The following is a 15,144-nucleotide window of genomic DNA, read 5'->3' as shown; positions in this document are numbered from 1 at the left end:
CTCTGATACTGATGGGCGTCACAGTAAGATTAAAGACGCAGCACAGACACAATGAGCTGAGCGGCCTGCCACTGTGCTTCAATAGTCTGGGACTGGACGGCCCGTGTGTGTCTCAGTGTCAGCTCCTGTAGGACCCGTGTGTGTCTCAGTGTCAGCTCCTGTACAGCCCGCGTGTGTCTCAGTGTCAGCTCCTGTACGGCCCGTGTGTGTCTCAGTGTCAGCTCCTGTACAGCCCGCGTGTGTCTCAGTGTCAGCTCCTGTACGGCCCGTGTGTGTCTCAGTGTCAGCTTCTGTACGGCCCGTGTGTGTCTCAGTGTCAGCTCCTGTACGGCCTGTGTGTGTCTCAGTGTCAGCTCCTGTACAGCCCGCGTGTGTCTCAGTGTCAGCTCCTGTACGGCCCGTGTGTGTCTCAGTGTCAGCTTCTGTACGGCCCGTGTGTGTCTCAGTGTCAGCTCCTGTACGGCCTGTGTGTGTCTCAGTGTCAGCTCCTGTAGGACCCGTGTGTGTCTCAGTGTCAGCTCCTGTACGGCCCGTGTGTGTCTCAGTGTCAGCTCCTGTACGGCCCGTGTGTGTCTCAGTGTCAGCTCCTGTACGGCCCGTGTGTGTCTCAGTGTCAGCTCCTGTACGGCCCGTGTGTGTCTCAGTGTCAGCTCCTGTACATGTACAGCACACAGCGGGTAAAAGGGAATGATTCACTACGGCTGGTACTGTACGGCCTGCGTGTGTCTCAGTGTCAGCTCCTGTACATGTACAGCACACAGCGGGTAAAAGGGAACGATTCACTCCCGCCTGGCACTGTGTGGCCCGTGTGTGTCTCAGTGTCAGCTCCTGTACATGTACAGTACACAGTGGGTAAGCTGCATCACCAGTACAATAGAGGAGCCAATAGTTGAGAAGAGGACAGGCTGTGCTCTCAGTGCAGGAGCCAGTGCCCATTCCCTGACATCTCGCACAGTCACGACCATTTACATGGCTCCCGGGCACTCCTGGTAACACACATTTCCACTTTGAACTTTCACTATGTGAGCATTCTATTGAACAGGATATTACCATAAACTCTCTATTGAGGCTGTGTTTTCCATATCGAGCTGAAATTAATTCCACCCATAATAATGTGTAATTACTGTTAGAGGCACCTGTCGCGGTGAAACTCCAGCTGCCTCGCTGTCGAGCACAAGCTGTGGTTAGTGTTTCTCGACACAGGCACCGGAATATCTCGTTTCTTTTGGTAAAAAAAACACACATGCCCTTAGGCTGGAGCTGGGAAATAATAAGCAGCCCCGTTTAAACCACAGCTCTGCACAGAGGATCATTCTGAGGCACGCAGGCCATTGTTATCTGGTGTGGGCCCAGCGTTAGGAAGCGATGGATGCCAGCTCTCTGGTTATCTGGTGTGGGCCCAGGGTTAGGAAGCGATGGATGCCAGCTCTCTGGTTATCTGGTGTGGGCCCAGTGTTAGGAAGCGATGGATGCCAGCTCTCTGGTTATCTGGTGTGGGCCCAGTGTTAGGAAGCGATGGATGCCAGCTCTCTGGTTATCTGGTGTGGGCCCAGTGTTAGGAAGCGATGGATGCCAGCTCTCTGGTTATCTGGTGTGGGCCCAGGGTTAGGAAGCGATGGATGCCAGCTCTCTGGTTATCTGGTGTGGGCCCAGTGTTAGGAAGCGGTAGATGCCAGCTCTCTGGTTATCTGGTGTGGGCCCAGTGTTAGGAAGCGGTAGATGCCAGCTCTCTGGTTATCTGGTGTGGGCCCAGCGTTAGGAAGCGATGGATGCCAGCTCTCTGGTTATCTGGTGTGGGCCCAGTGTTAGGAAGCGATGGATGCCAGCTCTCTGGTTATCTGGTGTGGGCCCAGTGTTAGGAAGCGATGGATGCCAGCTCTCTGGTTATCTGGTGTGGGCCCAGTGTTAGGAAGCGATGGATGCCAGCTCTCTGGTTATCTGGTGTGGGCCCAGCGTTAGGAAGCGAAGGATGCCAGCTCTCTGGTTATCTGGTGTGGGCCCAGTGTTAGGAAGCGATGGATGCCAGCTCTCTGGTTATCTGGTGTGGGCCCAGTGTTAGGAAGCGGTAGATGCCAGCTCTCTGGTTATCTGGTGTGGGCCCAGTGTTAGGAAGCGATGGATGCCAGCTCTCTGGTTATCTGGTGTGGGCCCAGTGTTAGGAAGCGATGGATGCCAGCTCTCTGGTTATCTGGTGTGGGCCCAGGGTTAGGAAGCGATGGATGCCAGCTCTCTGGTTATCTGGTGTGGGCCCAGGGTTAGGAAGCGATGGATGCCAGCTCTCTGGTTATCTGGTGTGGGCCCAGGGTTAGGAAGCGATGGATGCCAGCTCTCTGGTTATCTGGTGTGGGCCCAGGGTTAGGAAGCGATGGATGCCAGCTCTCTGGTTATCTGGTGTGGGCCCAGGGTTAGGAAGCGATGGATGCCAGCTCTCTGGTTATCTGGTGTGGGCCCAGTGTTAGGAAGCGATGGATGCCAGCTCTCTGGTTATCTGGTGTGGGCCCAGTGTTAGGAAGCGGTAGATGCCAGCTCTCTGGTTATCTGGTGTGGGCCCAGCGTTAGGAAGCGGTAGATGCCAGCTCTCTGGTTATCTGGTGTGGGCCCAGTGTTAGGAAGCGATGGATGCCAGCTCTCTGGTTATCTGGTGTGGGCCCAGTGTTAGGAAGCGATGGATGCCAGCTCTCTGGTTATCTGGTGTGGGCCCAGCGTTAGGAAGCGGTAGATGCCAGCTCTCTGGTTATCTGGTGTGGGCCCAGCGTTAGGAAGCGGTAGATGCCAGCTCTCTGGTTATCTGGTGTGGGCCCAGTGTTAGGAAGCGATGGATGCCAGCTCTCTGGTTATCTGGTGTGGGCCCAGCGTTAGGAAGCGATGGATGCCAGCTCTCTGGTTATCTGGTGTGGGCCCAGCGTTAGAAAGCGATGGATGCCAGCTCTCTGGTTATCTGGTGTGGGCCCAGTGTTAGGAAGCGGTAGATGCCAGCTCTCTGGTTATCTGGTGTGGGCCCAGCGTTAGGAAGCGGTAGATGCCAGCTCTCTGGTTATCTGGTGTGGGCCCAGCGTTAGGAAGCGGTAGATGCAAGCTCTCTGGTTATCTGGTGTGGGCCCAGCGTTAGGAAGCGATGGATGCCAGCTCTCTGGTTATCTGGTGTGGGCCCAGCGTTAGGAAGCGATGGATGCCAGCTCTCTGGTTATCTGGTGTGGGCCCAGCGTTAGGAAGCGATGGATGCCAGCTCTCTGGTTATCTGGTGTGGGCCCAGTGTTAGGAAGCGGTAGATGCCAGCTCTCTGGTTATCTGGTGTGGGCCCAGTGTTAGGAAGCGATGGATGCCAGCTCTCTGGTTATCTGGTGTGGGCCCAGTGTTAGGAAGCGATGGATGCCAGCTCTCTGGTTATCTGGTGTGGGCCCAGCGTTAGGAAGCGGTAGATGCCAGCTCTCTGGTTATCTGGTGTGGGCCCAGTGTTAGGAAGCGATGGATGCCAGCTCTCTGGTTATCTGGTGTGGGCCCAGGGTTAGGAAGCGATGGATGCCAGCTCTCTGGTTATCTGGTGTGGGCCCAGTGTTAGGAAGCGATGGATGCCAGCTCTCTGGTTATCTGGTGTGGGCCCAGTGTTAGGAAGCGATGGATGCCAGCTCTCTGGTTATCTGGTGTGGGCCCAGTGTTAGGAAGCGATGGATGCCAGCTCTCTGGTTATCTGGTGTGGGCCCAGCGTTAGGAAGCGGTAGATGCCAGCTCTCTGGTTATCTGGTGTGGGCCCAGTGTTAGGAAGCGGTAGATGCCAGCTCTCTGGTTATCTGGTGTGGGCCCAGTGTTAGGAAGCGATGGATGCCAGCTCTCTGGTTATCTGGTGTGGGCCCAGCGTTAGGAAGCGGTAGATGCCAGCTCTCTGGTTATCTGGTGTGGGCCCAGTGTTAGGAAGCGGTAGATGCCAGCTCTCTGGTTATCTGGTGTGGGCCCAGCGTTAGGAAGCGATGGATGCCAGCTCTCTGGTTATCTGGTGTGGGCCCAGTGTTAGGAAGCGATGGATGCCAGCTCTCTGGTTATCTGGTGTGGGCCCAGTGTTAGGAAGCGATGGATGCCAGCTCTCTGGTTATCTGGTGTGGGCCCAGCGTTAGGAAGCGATGGATGCCAGCTCTCTGGTTATCTGGTGTGGGCCCAGCGTTAGAAAGCGATGGATGCCAGCTCTCTGGTTATCTGGTGTGGGCCCAGTGTTAGGAAGCGGTAGATGCCAGCTCTCTGGTTATCTGGTGTGGGCCCAGCGTTAGGAAGCGGTAGATGCCAGCTCTCTGGTTATCTGGTGTGGGCCCAGCGTTAGGAAGCGATGGATGCCAGCTCTCTGGTTATCTGGTGTGGGCCCAGCGTTAGGAAGCGGTAGATGCCAGCTCTCTGGTTATCTGGTGTGGGCCCAGTGTTAGGAAGCGATGGATGCCAGCTCTCTGGTTATCTGGTGTGGGCCCAGTGTTAGGAAGCGATGGATGCCAGCTCTCTGGTTATCTGGTGTGGGCCCAGCGTTAGGAAGCGATGGATGCCAGCTCTCTGGTTATCTGGTGTGGGCCCAGGGTTAGGAAGCGATGGATGCCAGCTCTCTGGTTATCTGGTGTGGGCCCAGGGTTAGGAAGCGATGGATGCCAGCTCTCTGGTTATCTGGTGTGGGCCCAGCGTTAGGAAGCGATGGATGCCAGCTCTCTGGTTATCTGGTGTGGGCCCAGCGTTAGGAAGCGATGGATGCCAGCTCTCTGGTTATCTGGTGTGGGCCCAGTGTTAGGAAGCGATGGATGCCAGCTCTCTGGTTATCTGGTGTGGGCCCAGCGTTAGGAAGCGATGGATGCCAGCTCTCTGGTTATCTGGTGTGGGCCCAGCGTTAGGAAGCGATGGATGCCAGCTCTCTGGTTATCTGGTGTGGGCCCAGTGTTAGGAAGCGATGGATGCCAGCTCTCTGGTTATCTGGTGTGGGCCCAGTGTTAGGAAGCGATGGATGCCAGCTCTCTGGTTATCTGGTGTGGGCCCAGCGTTAGGAAGCGGTAGATGCCAGCTCTCTGGTTATCTGGTGTGGGCCCAGCGTTAGGAAGCGATGGATGCCAGCTCTCTGGTTATCTGGTGTGGGCCCAGTGTTAGGAAGCGGTAGATGCCAGCTCTCTGGTTATCTGGTGTGGGCCCAGTGTTAGGAAGTGATAGATGCCAGCTCTCTGGTTATCTGGTGTGGGCCCAGTGTTAGGAAGCGATGGATGCCAGCTCTCTGGTTATCTGGTGTGGGCCCAGGGTTAGGAAGCGATGGATGCCAGCTCTCTGGTTATCTGGTGTGGGCCCAGTGTTAGGAAGCGATGGATGCCAGCTCTCTGGTTATCTGGTGTGGGCCCAGCGTTAGGAAGCGGTAGATGCCAGCTCTCTGGTTATCTGGTGTGGGCCCAGTGTTAGGAAGCGGTAGATGCCAGCTCTCTGGTTATCTGGTGTGGGCCAAGTGTTAGGAAGCGATGGATGCCAGCTCTCTGGTTATCTGGTGTGGGCCCAGTGTTAGGAAGCGATGGATGCCAGCTCTCTGGTTATCTGGTGTGGGCCCAGCGTTAGGAAGCGGTAGATGCCAGCTCTCTGGTTATCTGGTGTGGGCCCAGTGTTAGGAAGCGATGGATGCCAGCTCTCTGGTTATCTGGTGTGGGCCCAGGGTTAGGAAGCGGTAGATGCCAGCTCTCTGGTTATCTGGTGTGGGCCCAGCGTTAGGAAGCGATGGATGCCAGCTCTCTGGTTATCTGGTGTGGGCCCAGCGTTAGGAAGCGATGGATGCCAGCTCTCTGGTTATCTGGTGTGGGCCCAGTGTTAGGAAGCGATGGATGCCAGCTCTCTGGTTATCTGGTGTGGGCCCAGTGTTAGGAAGCGATGGATGCCAGCTCTCTGGTTATCTGGTGTGGGCCCAGCGTTAGGAAGCGATGGATGCCAGCTCTCTGGTTATCTGGTGTGGGCCCAGTGTTAGGAAGCGATAGATGCCAGCTCTCTGGTTATCTGGTGTGGGCCCAGTGTTAGGAAGCGGTAGATGCCAGCTCTCTGGTTATCTGGTGTGGGCCCAGTGTTAGGAAGCGATGGATGCCAGCTCTCTGGTTATCTGGTGTGGGCCCAGTGTTAGGAAGCGGTAGATGCCAGCTCTCTGGTTATCTGGTGTGGGCCCAGTGTTAGGAAGTGATGGATGCCAGCTCTCTGGTTATCTGGTGTGGGCCCAGTGTTAGGAAGCGATAGATGCCAGCTCTCTGGTTATCTGGTGTGGGCCCAGGGTTAGGAAGCGATGGATGCCAGCTCTCTGGTTATCTGGTGTGGGCCCAGTGTTAGGAAGTGATGGATGCCAGCTCTCTGGTTATCTGGTGTGGGCCCAGTGTTAGGAAGTGATGGATGCCAGCTCTCTGGTTATCTGGTGTGGGCCCAGCGTTAGGAAGCGGTAGATGCCAGCTCTCTGGTTATCTGGTGTGGGCCCAGTGTTAGGAAGCGGTAGATGCCAGCTCTCTGGTTATCTGGTGTGGGCCCAGCGTTAGGAAGCGATGGATGCCAGCTCTCTGGTTATCTGGTGTGGGCCCAGTGTTAGGAAGTGATGGATGCCAGCTCTCTGGTTATCTGGTGTGGGCCCAGTGTTAGGAAGCGGTAGATGCCAGCTCTCTGGTTATCTGGTGTGGGCCCAGTGTTAGGAAGCGGTAGATGCCAGCTCTCTGGTTATCTGGTGTGGGCCCAGTGTTAGGAAGCGGTAGATGCCAGCTCTCTGGTTATCTGGTGTGGGCCCAGCGTTAGGAAGCGATGGATGCCAGCTCTCTGGTTATCTGGTGTGGGCCCAGTGTTAGGAAGTGATGGATGCCAGCTCTCTGGTTATCTGGTGTGGGCCCAGTGTTAGGAAGCGGTAGATGCCAGCTCTCTGGTTATCTGGTGTGGGCCCAGTGTTAGGAAGCGGTAGATGCAAGCTCTCTGGTTATCTGGTGTGGGCCCAGCGTTAGGAAGTGATAGATGCCAGCTCTCTGGTTATCTGGTGTGGGCCCAGTGTTAGGAAGCGGTAGATGCCAGCTCTCTGGTTATCTGGTGTGGGCCCAGTGTTAGGAAGCGGTAGATGCCAGCTCTCTGGTTATCTGGTGTGGGCCCAGTGTTAGGAAGCGGTAGATGCCAGCTCTCTGGTTATCTGGTGTGGGCCCAGCGTTAGGAAGTGATAGATGCCAGCTCTCTGGACTGACACAAGGTGCAGGCAGCAAGACTCAGATACCGTCCCAGACAGGAGAGGCACATGGGGTTTGGAACAGTTAAAAATTCTCCAATCTACTGCTGGCCAAATATTTCTTGATGTTATGTCACCGTGATTCACTTCTAGAGCCTCTGACAAATGCCAAGTGATGTAATAAAATAATATCACGAATAAAGTACAGTATATAACTTCTACTGCAACTCATGTCTGTCTCGGTGCCTGCTCCTGTGTGTACAGGACACGCGGCGCCTGCTCCTGTGTGTACAGGACACGCGGCGCCTGCTCCTGTCGGTGTATGTCTGGGCTCCCTGTTTCTGGGGTACCTGTTGTTCAGCTGTCTGCCATTTATGTGTGTGATGTACTGTCCAAAATGTGTTGGCTGCGTCACAGTGAATGATCTGACGCGGACTGTGTGTGAGTGGGATGAGGAGCGTGTGGGTTTACAGCTCTAACTGCAGCTGGGAGCAGAAGCCACGTCTACCAGTAACTGCGGCTTTCAAATGTCAAACACCTGGAGGGCGAATAATTAAATAAAATAACCAGTAAAGGGGGCAGGTCAGTGAATAAAGTGAGCACACAAGCCTTTGGATCAGTGGTAATATACCCGCCTCTGAGTCAGAGGGTCCCAGGTTCGAACCCCACACCAGATGACATGAATCAGTCATTCATCAAAGAAAGACTTATGAAATAATACTGAGCGGCCTGCGGGTGGCGCTGTCCAGGGAGAGCATAAATACTCGGGCACGGGCCCAGCTTGCGCAGGACATTCTTAACAGGAACTAGTGAAGGACACAACTAGACCTCCATGTTGTAAAAGAGTTGATTAAAGCTTTGTTTAATGCTTAGACCAAGTGCCTAGTAGTTTTCTTACGTCACCAGACAGATTGGAGCTCCGGCTCCGAATTGCCATCCGGTGGGTTACTCGCACCTGGTGGGTGGGTGGGGGGGGGGGCTCCCTCATTGTATGGGTGGTGGGAGCCCATAAAACACTCCCACCGTCCAGAACTATCCCCCCTATCAGCTGGGGTAAAGATGGTTATGGCCATGGAAGGAGTGTGAATCCTCCCACACTACATCACACTGTTCACCAAGGGACGAATGTGAAGATACAAAAATAACAACTGACGGGGGAAGAAAGGTCTGCAGCTCAGTGTGGCCGTGCCGAGCTGACAACGACTGATGTCTGTGTCCCCTCTGAATATATCCGTTCCCCAATGTAAAGCTTGCTATTCTAACATTTTCAGTGCTTGCCTCCTGGCTGTTTAGAAATGGCTTGCTGACCTTTAGGGATAATCTCTCTCTCGCTCAGTTTCTCTCTGTTCCAGGAGGTCTTCCCCTGTCCCAGCCCCGTGTCTATTCTCATTCAATCCCACCTACTCTTTGTCACTTCCTTCCTCCCTCCCTCTGAGCAAAGTCATTGCTAACATTCACCAGGGCCTCCCCTCCCACTCTCTGTAATCACTCTGCCCTTTGCCCCATGACTCAATTGCTGTCCTTTCCCCTTTCCTACTTCTCACTAAATGCAGCACGATCAAAACCACAATAAAAAGAAACAGAGCAAACATCAGGCGTGCCGCTACCAGTGAGATACATGGTACAGTGTCAGCCAGTGGCTCAGTGAGTAGCACCCTCGCCTCGGAGTCAGAAGCTTGTGTGTAAAGTCCCACTCCAGAGACTTGAGCACATAATCCAGGCTGGCACTCCAGTGCAGTGCTGAGGGAGTGCTGCACTGTCTTTAAGATGAGATGTTAAACCGAGGCCCCGTCTGCTCTCTCAGGTGGACGTAAAAGATCCCATGGCACTATTTCAAAGAAGAGCAGGAGTTCTCCCCGGTGTCCTGGGCCAATATTTATACCTCAACCAACACCTAAGAACAGATTATCTGGTCATTATTACATTGCTGTGTGTGGGAGCTTGCTGAGCAGAAATTGGCTGCTACATTTCCAACATTACAACAGTGACCACACTCCAGAAGTACTTCATTGGCTGTAAATTGGGATGTCATGAAAGGTGCTAAAGAAATGCAAGTTCCTCCTTCACACATTTTCATTCTACAATCTACAGTTTGCAAACACACAAAATGAAACTTCTCAGCACAGTCACCGAGTGAGGCGGAGTGCGGATAGTCCTTACCACAGGTTGCAGTTCTCTCTGTACGTGGCTCCTGTTGGGTACTTCAGTCCATTCTTTGTACAACCTAGAAGAGAAAGAGAGACATTCAGCACAGGACCAGCAGAGAAAGAGAGTGAGAGAGAGACAGAGAGAGCAACAGAGAGAGACAGCGAGAGAGACAGAGAGAGAGAGACAGCGAGAGAGACACAGAGAGCAACAGAGAGAGACAGCGAGAGAGACAGAGAGAGAGAGAGACAGAGAGAGAGAGACAGAGAGAGAGAGACAGAGAGAGAGAGAGACAGAGAGACAGCGAGAGAGAGACAGCGAGAGAGAGAGAGAGAGAGCAACAGAGAGAGACAGCGAGAGAGACAGCGAGAGAGACAGCGAGAGAGAGACAGCGAGAGAGAGACAGAGAGAGAGAGACAGCGAGAGAGAGACAGCGAGAGAGAGACAGAGAGAGAGAGACAGAGAGAGAGAGACAGAGAGAGAGAGACAGAGAGAGAGAGACAGAGAGAGAGTGACAGAGAGAGAGTGACAGAGAGAGAGTGACAGAGAGAGAGTGACAGAGAGAGAGAGAGACAGCGAGAGAGACAGCGAGAGAGACAGCGAGAGAGCAACAGAGAGAGACAGAGAGAGAGAGAGAGAGAGAGACAGACATTGAGAGAGAGGGGAATAGGCATTAAAGGTGCCCAATATTCTAACGACCATGTCTCGAGGATTTGGGATGGAGTCAGCAGTGCGGTGAGATGGCGGGAAGAAATTTCACTCCTCTCCCCATAAAAACGCTCCCAACAACCTCACCTGGCACAGTCGATGCCTCTCTGTTAACAAATAACTGACCTCAAGAAACAGCTTCTCCTGATTTACATCATTAAAACCCCTCACCCCCCCAGCATTGCCACTCACTCACCCTCACCACTGTTACTCCCGGGAGAGTCAGTGCCCATGGAATCCGTACCCCAGTGAGAGTCAGTGTCTGTGGAACCCGTAGCCCAGTGAGAGTCAGTGTGTGTGGGACCCGTACACCAGTGAGAGTCAGTGCGTGTGGAACCCGTACCCCAGTGAGAGTCAGTGTCTGTGGGACCTGTACCCCAGTGAGAGTCAGTGCGTGTGGAACCCGTACCCCAGTGAGAGTCAGTGTCTGTGGGACCTGTACCCCAGTGAGAGTCAGTGCGTGTGGAACCCGTACCCCAGTGAGAGTCAGTGTCTGTGGGACCTGTACCCCAGTGAGAGTCAGTGTCTGTGGAACCCGTACCCCAGTGAGAGTGTCTGTGGAACCCGTACCCCAGTGAGAGTCAGTGTCTGTGGAACCCGTATCCCAGTGAGAGTCAGTGTCTGTGGAACCCGTACCCCAGTGAGAGTCAGTGTCTGTGGAACTGTACCCCAGTGAGAGTCAGTGCTTGTGGAACCCGTACCCCAGTGAGAGTCAGTGTCTGTGGAACCCGTACCCCAGTGAGAGTCAGTGTCTGTGGAACCTGTACCCCAGTGAGAGTCAGAATCTTCAATAGGACTGGGGAGGTAAAATAACATACACACGATTTAAAGTGAGAGAGAGGAAGTTTCACTCCCTGTACCATTTGACCTCACATTCCAATGGAACTGAATAGCCAAGGTTAATAGGGACACACACTTTGTGGTAATTATTGCAAAATTCACTTTCAATAACCTGCAGCGAGTGATGATTTGGAGGAATGCGATGGAGCGTGTAGCCCCATTGAATTCCTGGCAGGATTATAAAATGCCTCTCCGGCACGGAGCATAATGCAGAGGACACCTTGCTAATGCTGGCGAGGAATGCCCTCTGCAATCTCAGGTATGTAACCTCCCCCACAGGTCCGCTGTTTTCCTGCATGAAGCCTTCCTCCTCGGCAGCACCCACTGCAGACAGCAGGATCCTCAGGATCGAGGGTGTTCCTCAAGGCAACCTAACCTGTATCCTAGCAACAGTCTCTCCCTCAGGACCCCTCTGAAAAAGGAATCATGCCGACCTCAACCCTTTCCAGATAAAGTGTCTCAACCGGTATTGCCCTTAAAAACTGAGGCCCCACGAGCCTACCAGTGCACTGCTGCCGAAAGTAAGCAAGGCTGGCGATGCCAGCGCCCAGCACCCTTGGCAAGTTTCTGCAGGCCTTGGTTGGGCGGAAGTTCCTCCCAACTCAAACACGGTGCCTCACACCTGTGGGGGGGGGGGGCGCGGTAGGGATCAACCCTGATCAGGCATTTCACTGGCCCCAGCCTGGCATCTGCATCCACATCACCGTCAGTATGACAGAGGGAAGCGAGTGTACCAGCTCCAACAAGGCTGCAGACAAATGCAGGGTGACCTTAAATCGAGCCTGAGGACCGGGACTGAGGGACTGGGGACCAGGTCTGGGGATTGGGGTGGACTGGGATATGGGGAAGAGAACTGGGGTCTGGGGGGAACTGGGGTCTCGGGGGGGGGGGGGGAACTCTGGGGCAAACTGGGGTCTGGGGGAAACTGGGGGCCGGGGGGGGAACTGGGGGCCGGGGGGGGGGAAACTGGGGGCCGGGGGGGGGAACTGGGGGCCGGGGGAAAACTGGGGGCCGGGGGGGGGGGGGGAACTGGGGGCCGGGGGGGGGGGGGGAACTGGGGGCCGGGGGGGGGGGGACTGGGGGCTGGGGGGGGGGGACTGGGGGCCGGGGGGTGGGGAACTGGGGGCCGGGGGGTGGGGAACTGGGGGCCGGGGGGGGGGGGGGGAAAAACTGGGGGCCGGGGGAACTGGGGGCCGGGGGGACTGGGGTTCTGGGGGACTGGAAATTGGGGAACTGTGGATTGGGGACCGGGGGCCAGGCCTGGGGATTGGGGATTGGGTTATCGGGGGGATTGGGGAGGCCTGGAGATTCTGGACACACGTACAACAAAGATAAGTTTTAACGGATTAAAGATTTTATGCTCTACTCAAAGGAGCCCCTCCCCCATGAGACAATATCCACGGCTGGGTTGGAGTCTGCCTGAGACTGACTGGACCTTGCAGATGATGATTCATCTTGGACCCTGTAGCATCGCTGCTTTTGGGGAACGAGTGAGGAATTGCGAAGGTCCATTACACCCCAGCCCTTGGGGACTTCACAGTGGCCAGTTTACAAGAGGTAAAGGCCCATAAGTAAGTGGTCTCCTGGTCCCTGCCAGCTTGGGTACAGAGCTCAGCAAGAGAGAGGCAACAGGACCTGAACAAGGACTCAAACTCAATAAAACTATTGAGGAGATGTTGCATCAATCAGGTGTTACCAGGTCCTGACTGACGGGCAGAAATCACTTCCACTACTGACTGGCTGCACTTGTAATCTGATGGAGATAAAGGCTTGGCACAGAATCATCTGGGCAAGTGCCCTCCTCCAGCTAACAGTACGTTATCTGTTACACAGCCTGGCAGGGAATCAGAGTAAACTCTGGGTTCTGCAACTGAACAAATGGCTCAGAGTAATAACACAACACTGGGGGTCCCGGCTCAGAGTAATAAACCAACCCCAGGGGCCCCGGCTCAGAGTAATAACCCAACCCCGGGGGTCTCAGCTCAGAGTAATAACCCAACCCCGGGGGTCTCGGCTCAGAGTAATAACCCAACCCCGGGGGTCTCGGCTCAGAGTAATAACACAACACTGGGGGTCCCGGCTCAGAGTAATAAACCAACCCCAGGGGCCCCGGCTCAGAGTAATAACCCAACCCCGGGGGTCTCAGCTCAGAGTAATAAACCAACCCCGGGGGCCCCGGCTCAGAGTAATAACCCAACCCCGGGGGTCTCAGCTCAGAGTAATAACCCAACCCCGGGGGGCCCGGCTCAGAGTAATAACCCAACCCCGGGGGTCTCAGCTCAGAGTAATAACCCAACCCCGGGGGGCCCGGCTCAGAGTAATAACCCAACACTGGGGGTCCCGGCTCAGAGTAATAAACCAACCCCAGGGGCCCCGGCTCAGAGTAATAACCCAACCCCGGGGGTCTCAGCTCAGAGTAATAACCCAACACTGGGGGTCCCGGCTCAGAGTAATAATCCAACCCCGGGGGTCCCGGCTCAGAGTAATATCCCAACCCTGGGGGTCTCAGCTCAGAGTAATAACCTAACCCCGGGGGTCTTGGCTCAGAGTAATAACCTAACCCCGGGGGTCTTGGCTCAGAGTAATAACCCAACCCCGGGGGTCCCGGCTCAGAGTAATAATCCAACCCTGGGGGTCCCGGCTCAGAGTAATAACCCAACCCCGGGGGTCCCGGCTCAGAGTAATAACCCAACCCCGGGGGTCCCGGCTCAGAGTAATAATCCAACCCCGGGGTCCCGGCACAGAGTAATAACCCAACCCTGGGGGTCCCGACCACATTAAGAAGGCCACTGATTTGTGATTTCGTGAAAATAAAACGGATGAAATTTCAGTATAAAGTCCCAAAAATATCAGTAAAAATCCAGATAATAAAATGGAATTTGTTTTATTGAGTGACGGGGAACCAGTGATTCCGGGCACCAGGAGACCTGCTCCACCCTGTCCATCAACCCTCATTTCAGCCTCTCCAAGACTTCCCACATGGCCTTCCAATCCCCAGCTCTCCTTTCCCACACTTATTAGGAAAAGGTGCTCAGTGCGATATTGCCATTTCTCGCCAATCTATCACAAGAGACGTGATTTCTAAGTGAAATAAAGTATCACTCATGATCCTGCGATGGATCTTCGAAATCTCAGGATTTTTGGCATGATTCGCTAAAAGCATTACTCCTCCCAACGCAGCCAGCTCAAGTGGCTCGACTTCTGGAAGAAATATTCACTGCTCCCGCCTTCTGCTCTGATTAGATACAGCGTCCAATTCTAGAATGTTTCTGGGCCGGGTTTCTCTCTCTATTGGTTCTGTGCGATGTCAATCATCAATGGAACAGAGGTTCCATCGCCCTCCCGCTGCAGAGCACGTGGCGGTCAGTCTAACGCTCCCCATAGCAGCTTGACATGATGAGGACTTTGCAGGAGATTCAGGCCACTTTACAGGCGGTTAAACTGGACCCAGCCCAGTTATAACCGTCAGTTCACTGCATGTCATTCATAGAGTCATAGAGTTATACAGCACAGAAAGAGGCCCTTCGGCCCATCGTGTCCGCGTCGGCCATCAAGCCCTGTCTATTCTAATCCCATTTTCCAGCATTTGGTCCGTAGCCTTGTACACTATGGCGTTTCAAGTGCTCATCTAAATGCTTCTTGAATGTTGTGAGGGTTCCTGCCTCTACCACCCTTTCAGGCAGTGAGATCCAGATTCCAACCACCCTCTGGGTGAAAAAGTTCTTCCTCAAATCCCCTCTAAACCTCCTGCCCCTTACCTTGAATCTATGCCCTCTTGTTATTGACCCCTCTACTAAGGGAAAAAGTTTCTTTCTATCTACCCTATCTATGCCCCTCATAATTTTGTACACCTCAATCAGGTCCCCCCTCAGCCTTCTCTGCTCCAAGGAAAACAACCCCAGTCTGTCCAGTCTTTCTTCATAGCTGAAGCGCTCCAGCCCAGATAACATCCTGGTGAATCTCCTCTGCACCCTCTCCAAAGCAATCACATCCTTCCTATAGTGTGGCAACCAGAACTGCACACAGTATTCCAGCTGTGGCCTAACTAGCATTTTGTACAGCTCCATCATAACCTCTCTGCTCTTATATTCTATGCCTCGGCTAATGAAGGCAAGTATCCCATATGCCTTTTTAACCACCTTATCCACCTGTTCTGCTGCCTTCAGGGATCTATGTACATGCACACCAAGGTCCCTCTGATCCTCTGTCTTTCCTAGGGTCTTACCATTCATTGTGTATTCCCTTGTCTTGTTAGTCCGTCCAAAATGCATCACCTCACA

At 54.2% G+C, this 15,144-nt stretch overlaps 1 protein-coding gene across 4 annotated transcripts in view; it reads right to left on the bottom strand.

Annotated features, from left to right (window-relative positions):
- tinagl1 (tubulointerstitial nephritis antigen-like 1) overlaps positions 1-15,144 on the bottom strand; it is a 235,816-nt gene that overhangs the window by 152,751 nt on the left and 67,921 nt on the right. For all 4 annotated transcript variants that reach the window (XM_085962312.1, XM_085962314.1, XM_085962310.1 and 1 more), the window contains exon 3: positions 9,332-9,395. In XM_085962312.1, the coding sequence (XP_085818438.1) occupies positions 9,332-9,395 (64 nt within the window). The remainder of the gene's footprint in view (positions 1-9,331; positions 9,396-15,144) is intronic.

The sequence above is a fragment of the Somniosus microcephalus genome, chromosome 20, assembly GCF_052327205.1.
Source record: "Somniosus microcephalus isolate GS21.2 chromosome 20, FLI_Smic_1.0, whole genome shotgun sequence".
Taxonomy (NCBI): domain Eukaryota; kingdom Metazoa; phylum Chordata; class Chondrichthyes; order Squaliformes; family Somniosidae; genus Somniosus; species Somniosus microcephalus.
This window is presented reverse-complemented; position numbering and strand designations above follow the sequence as displayed.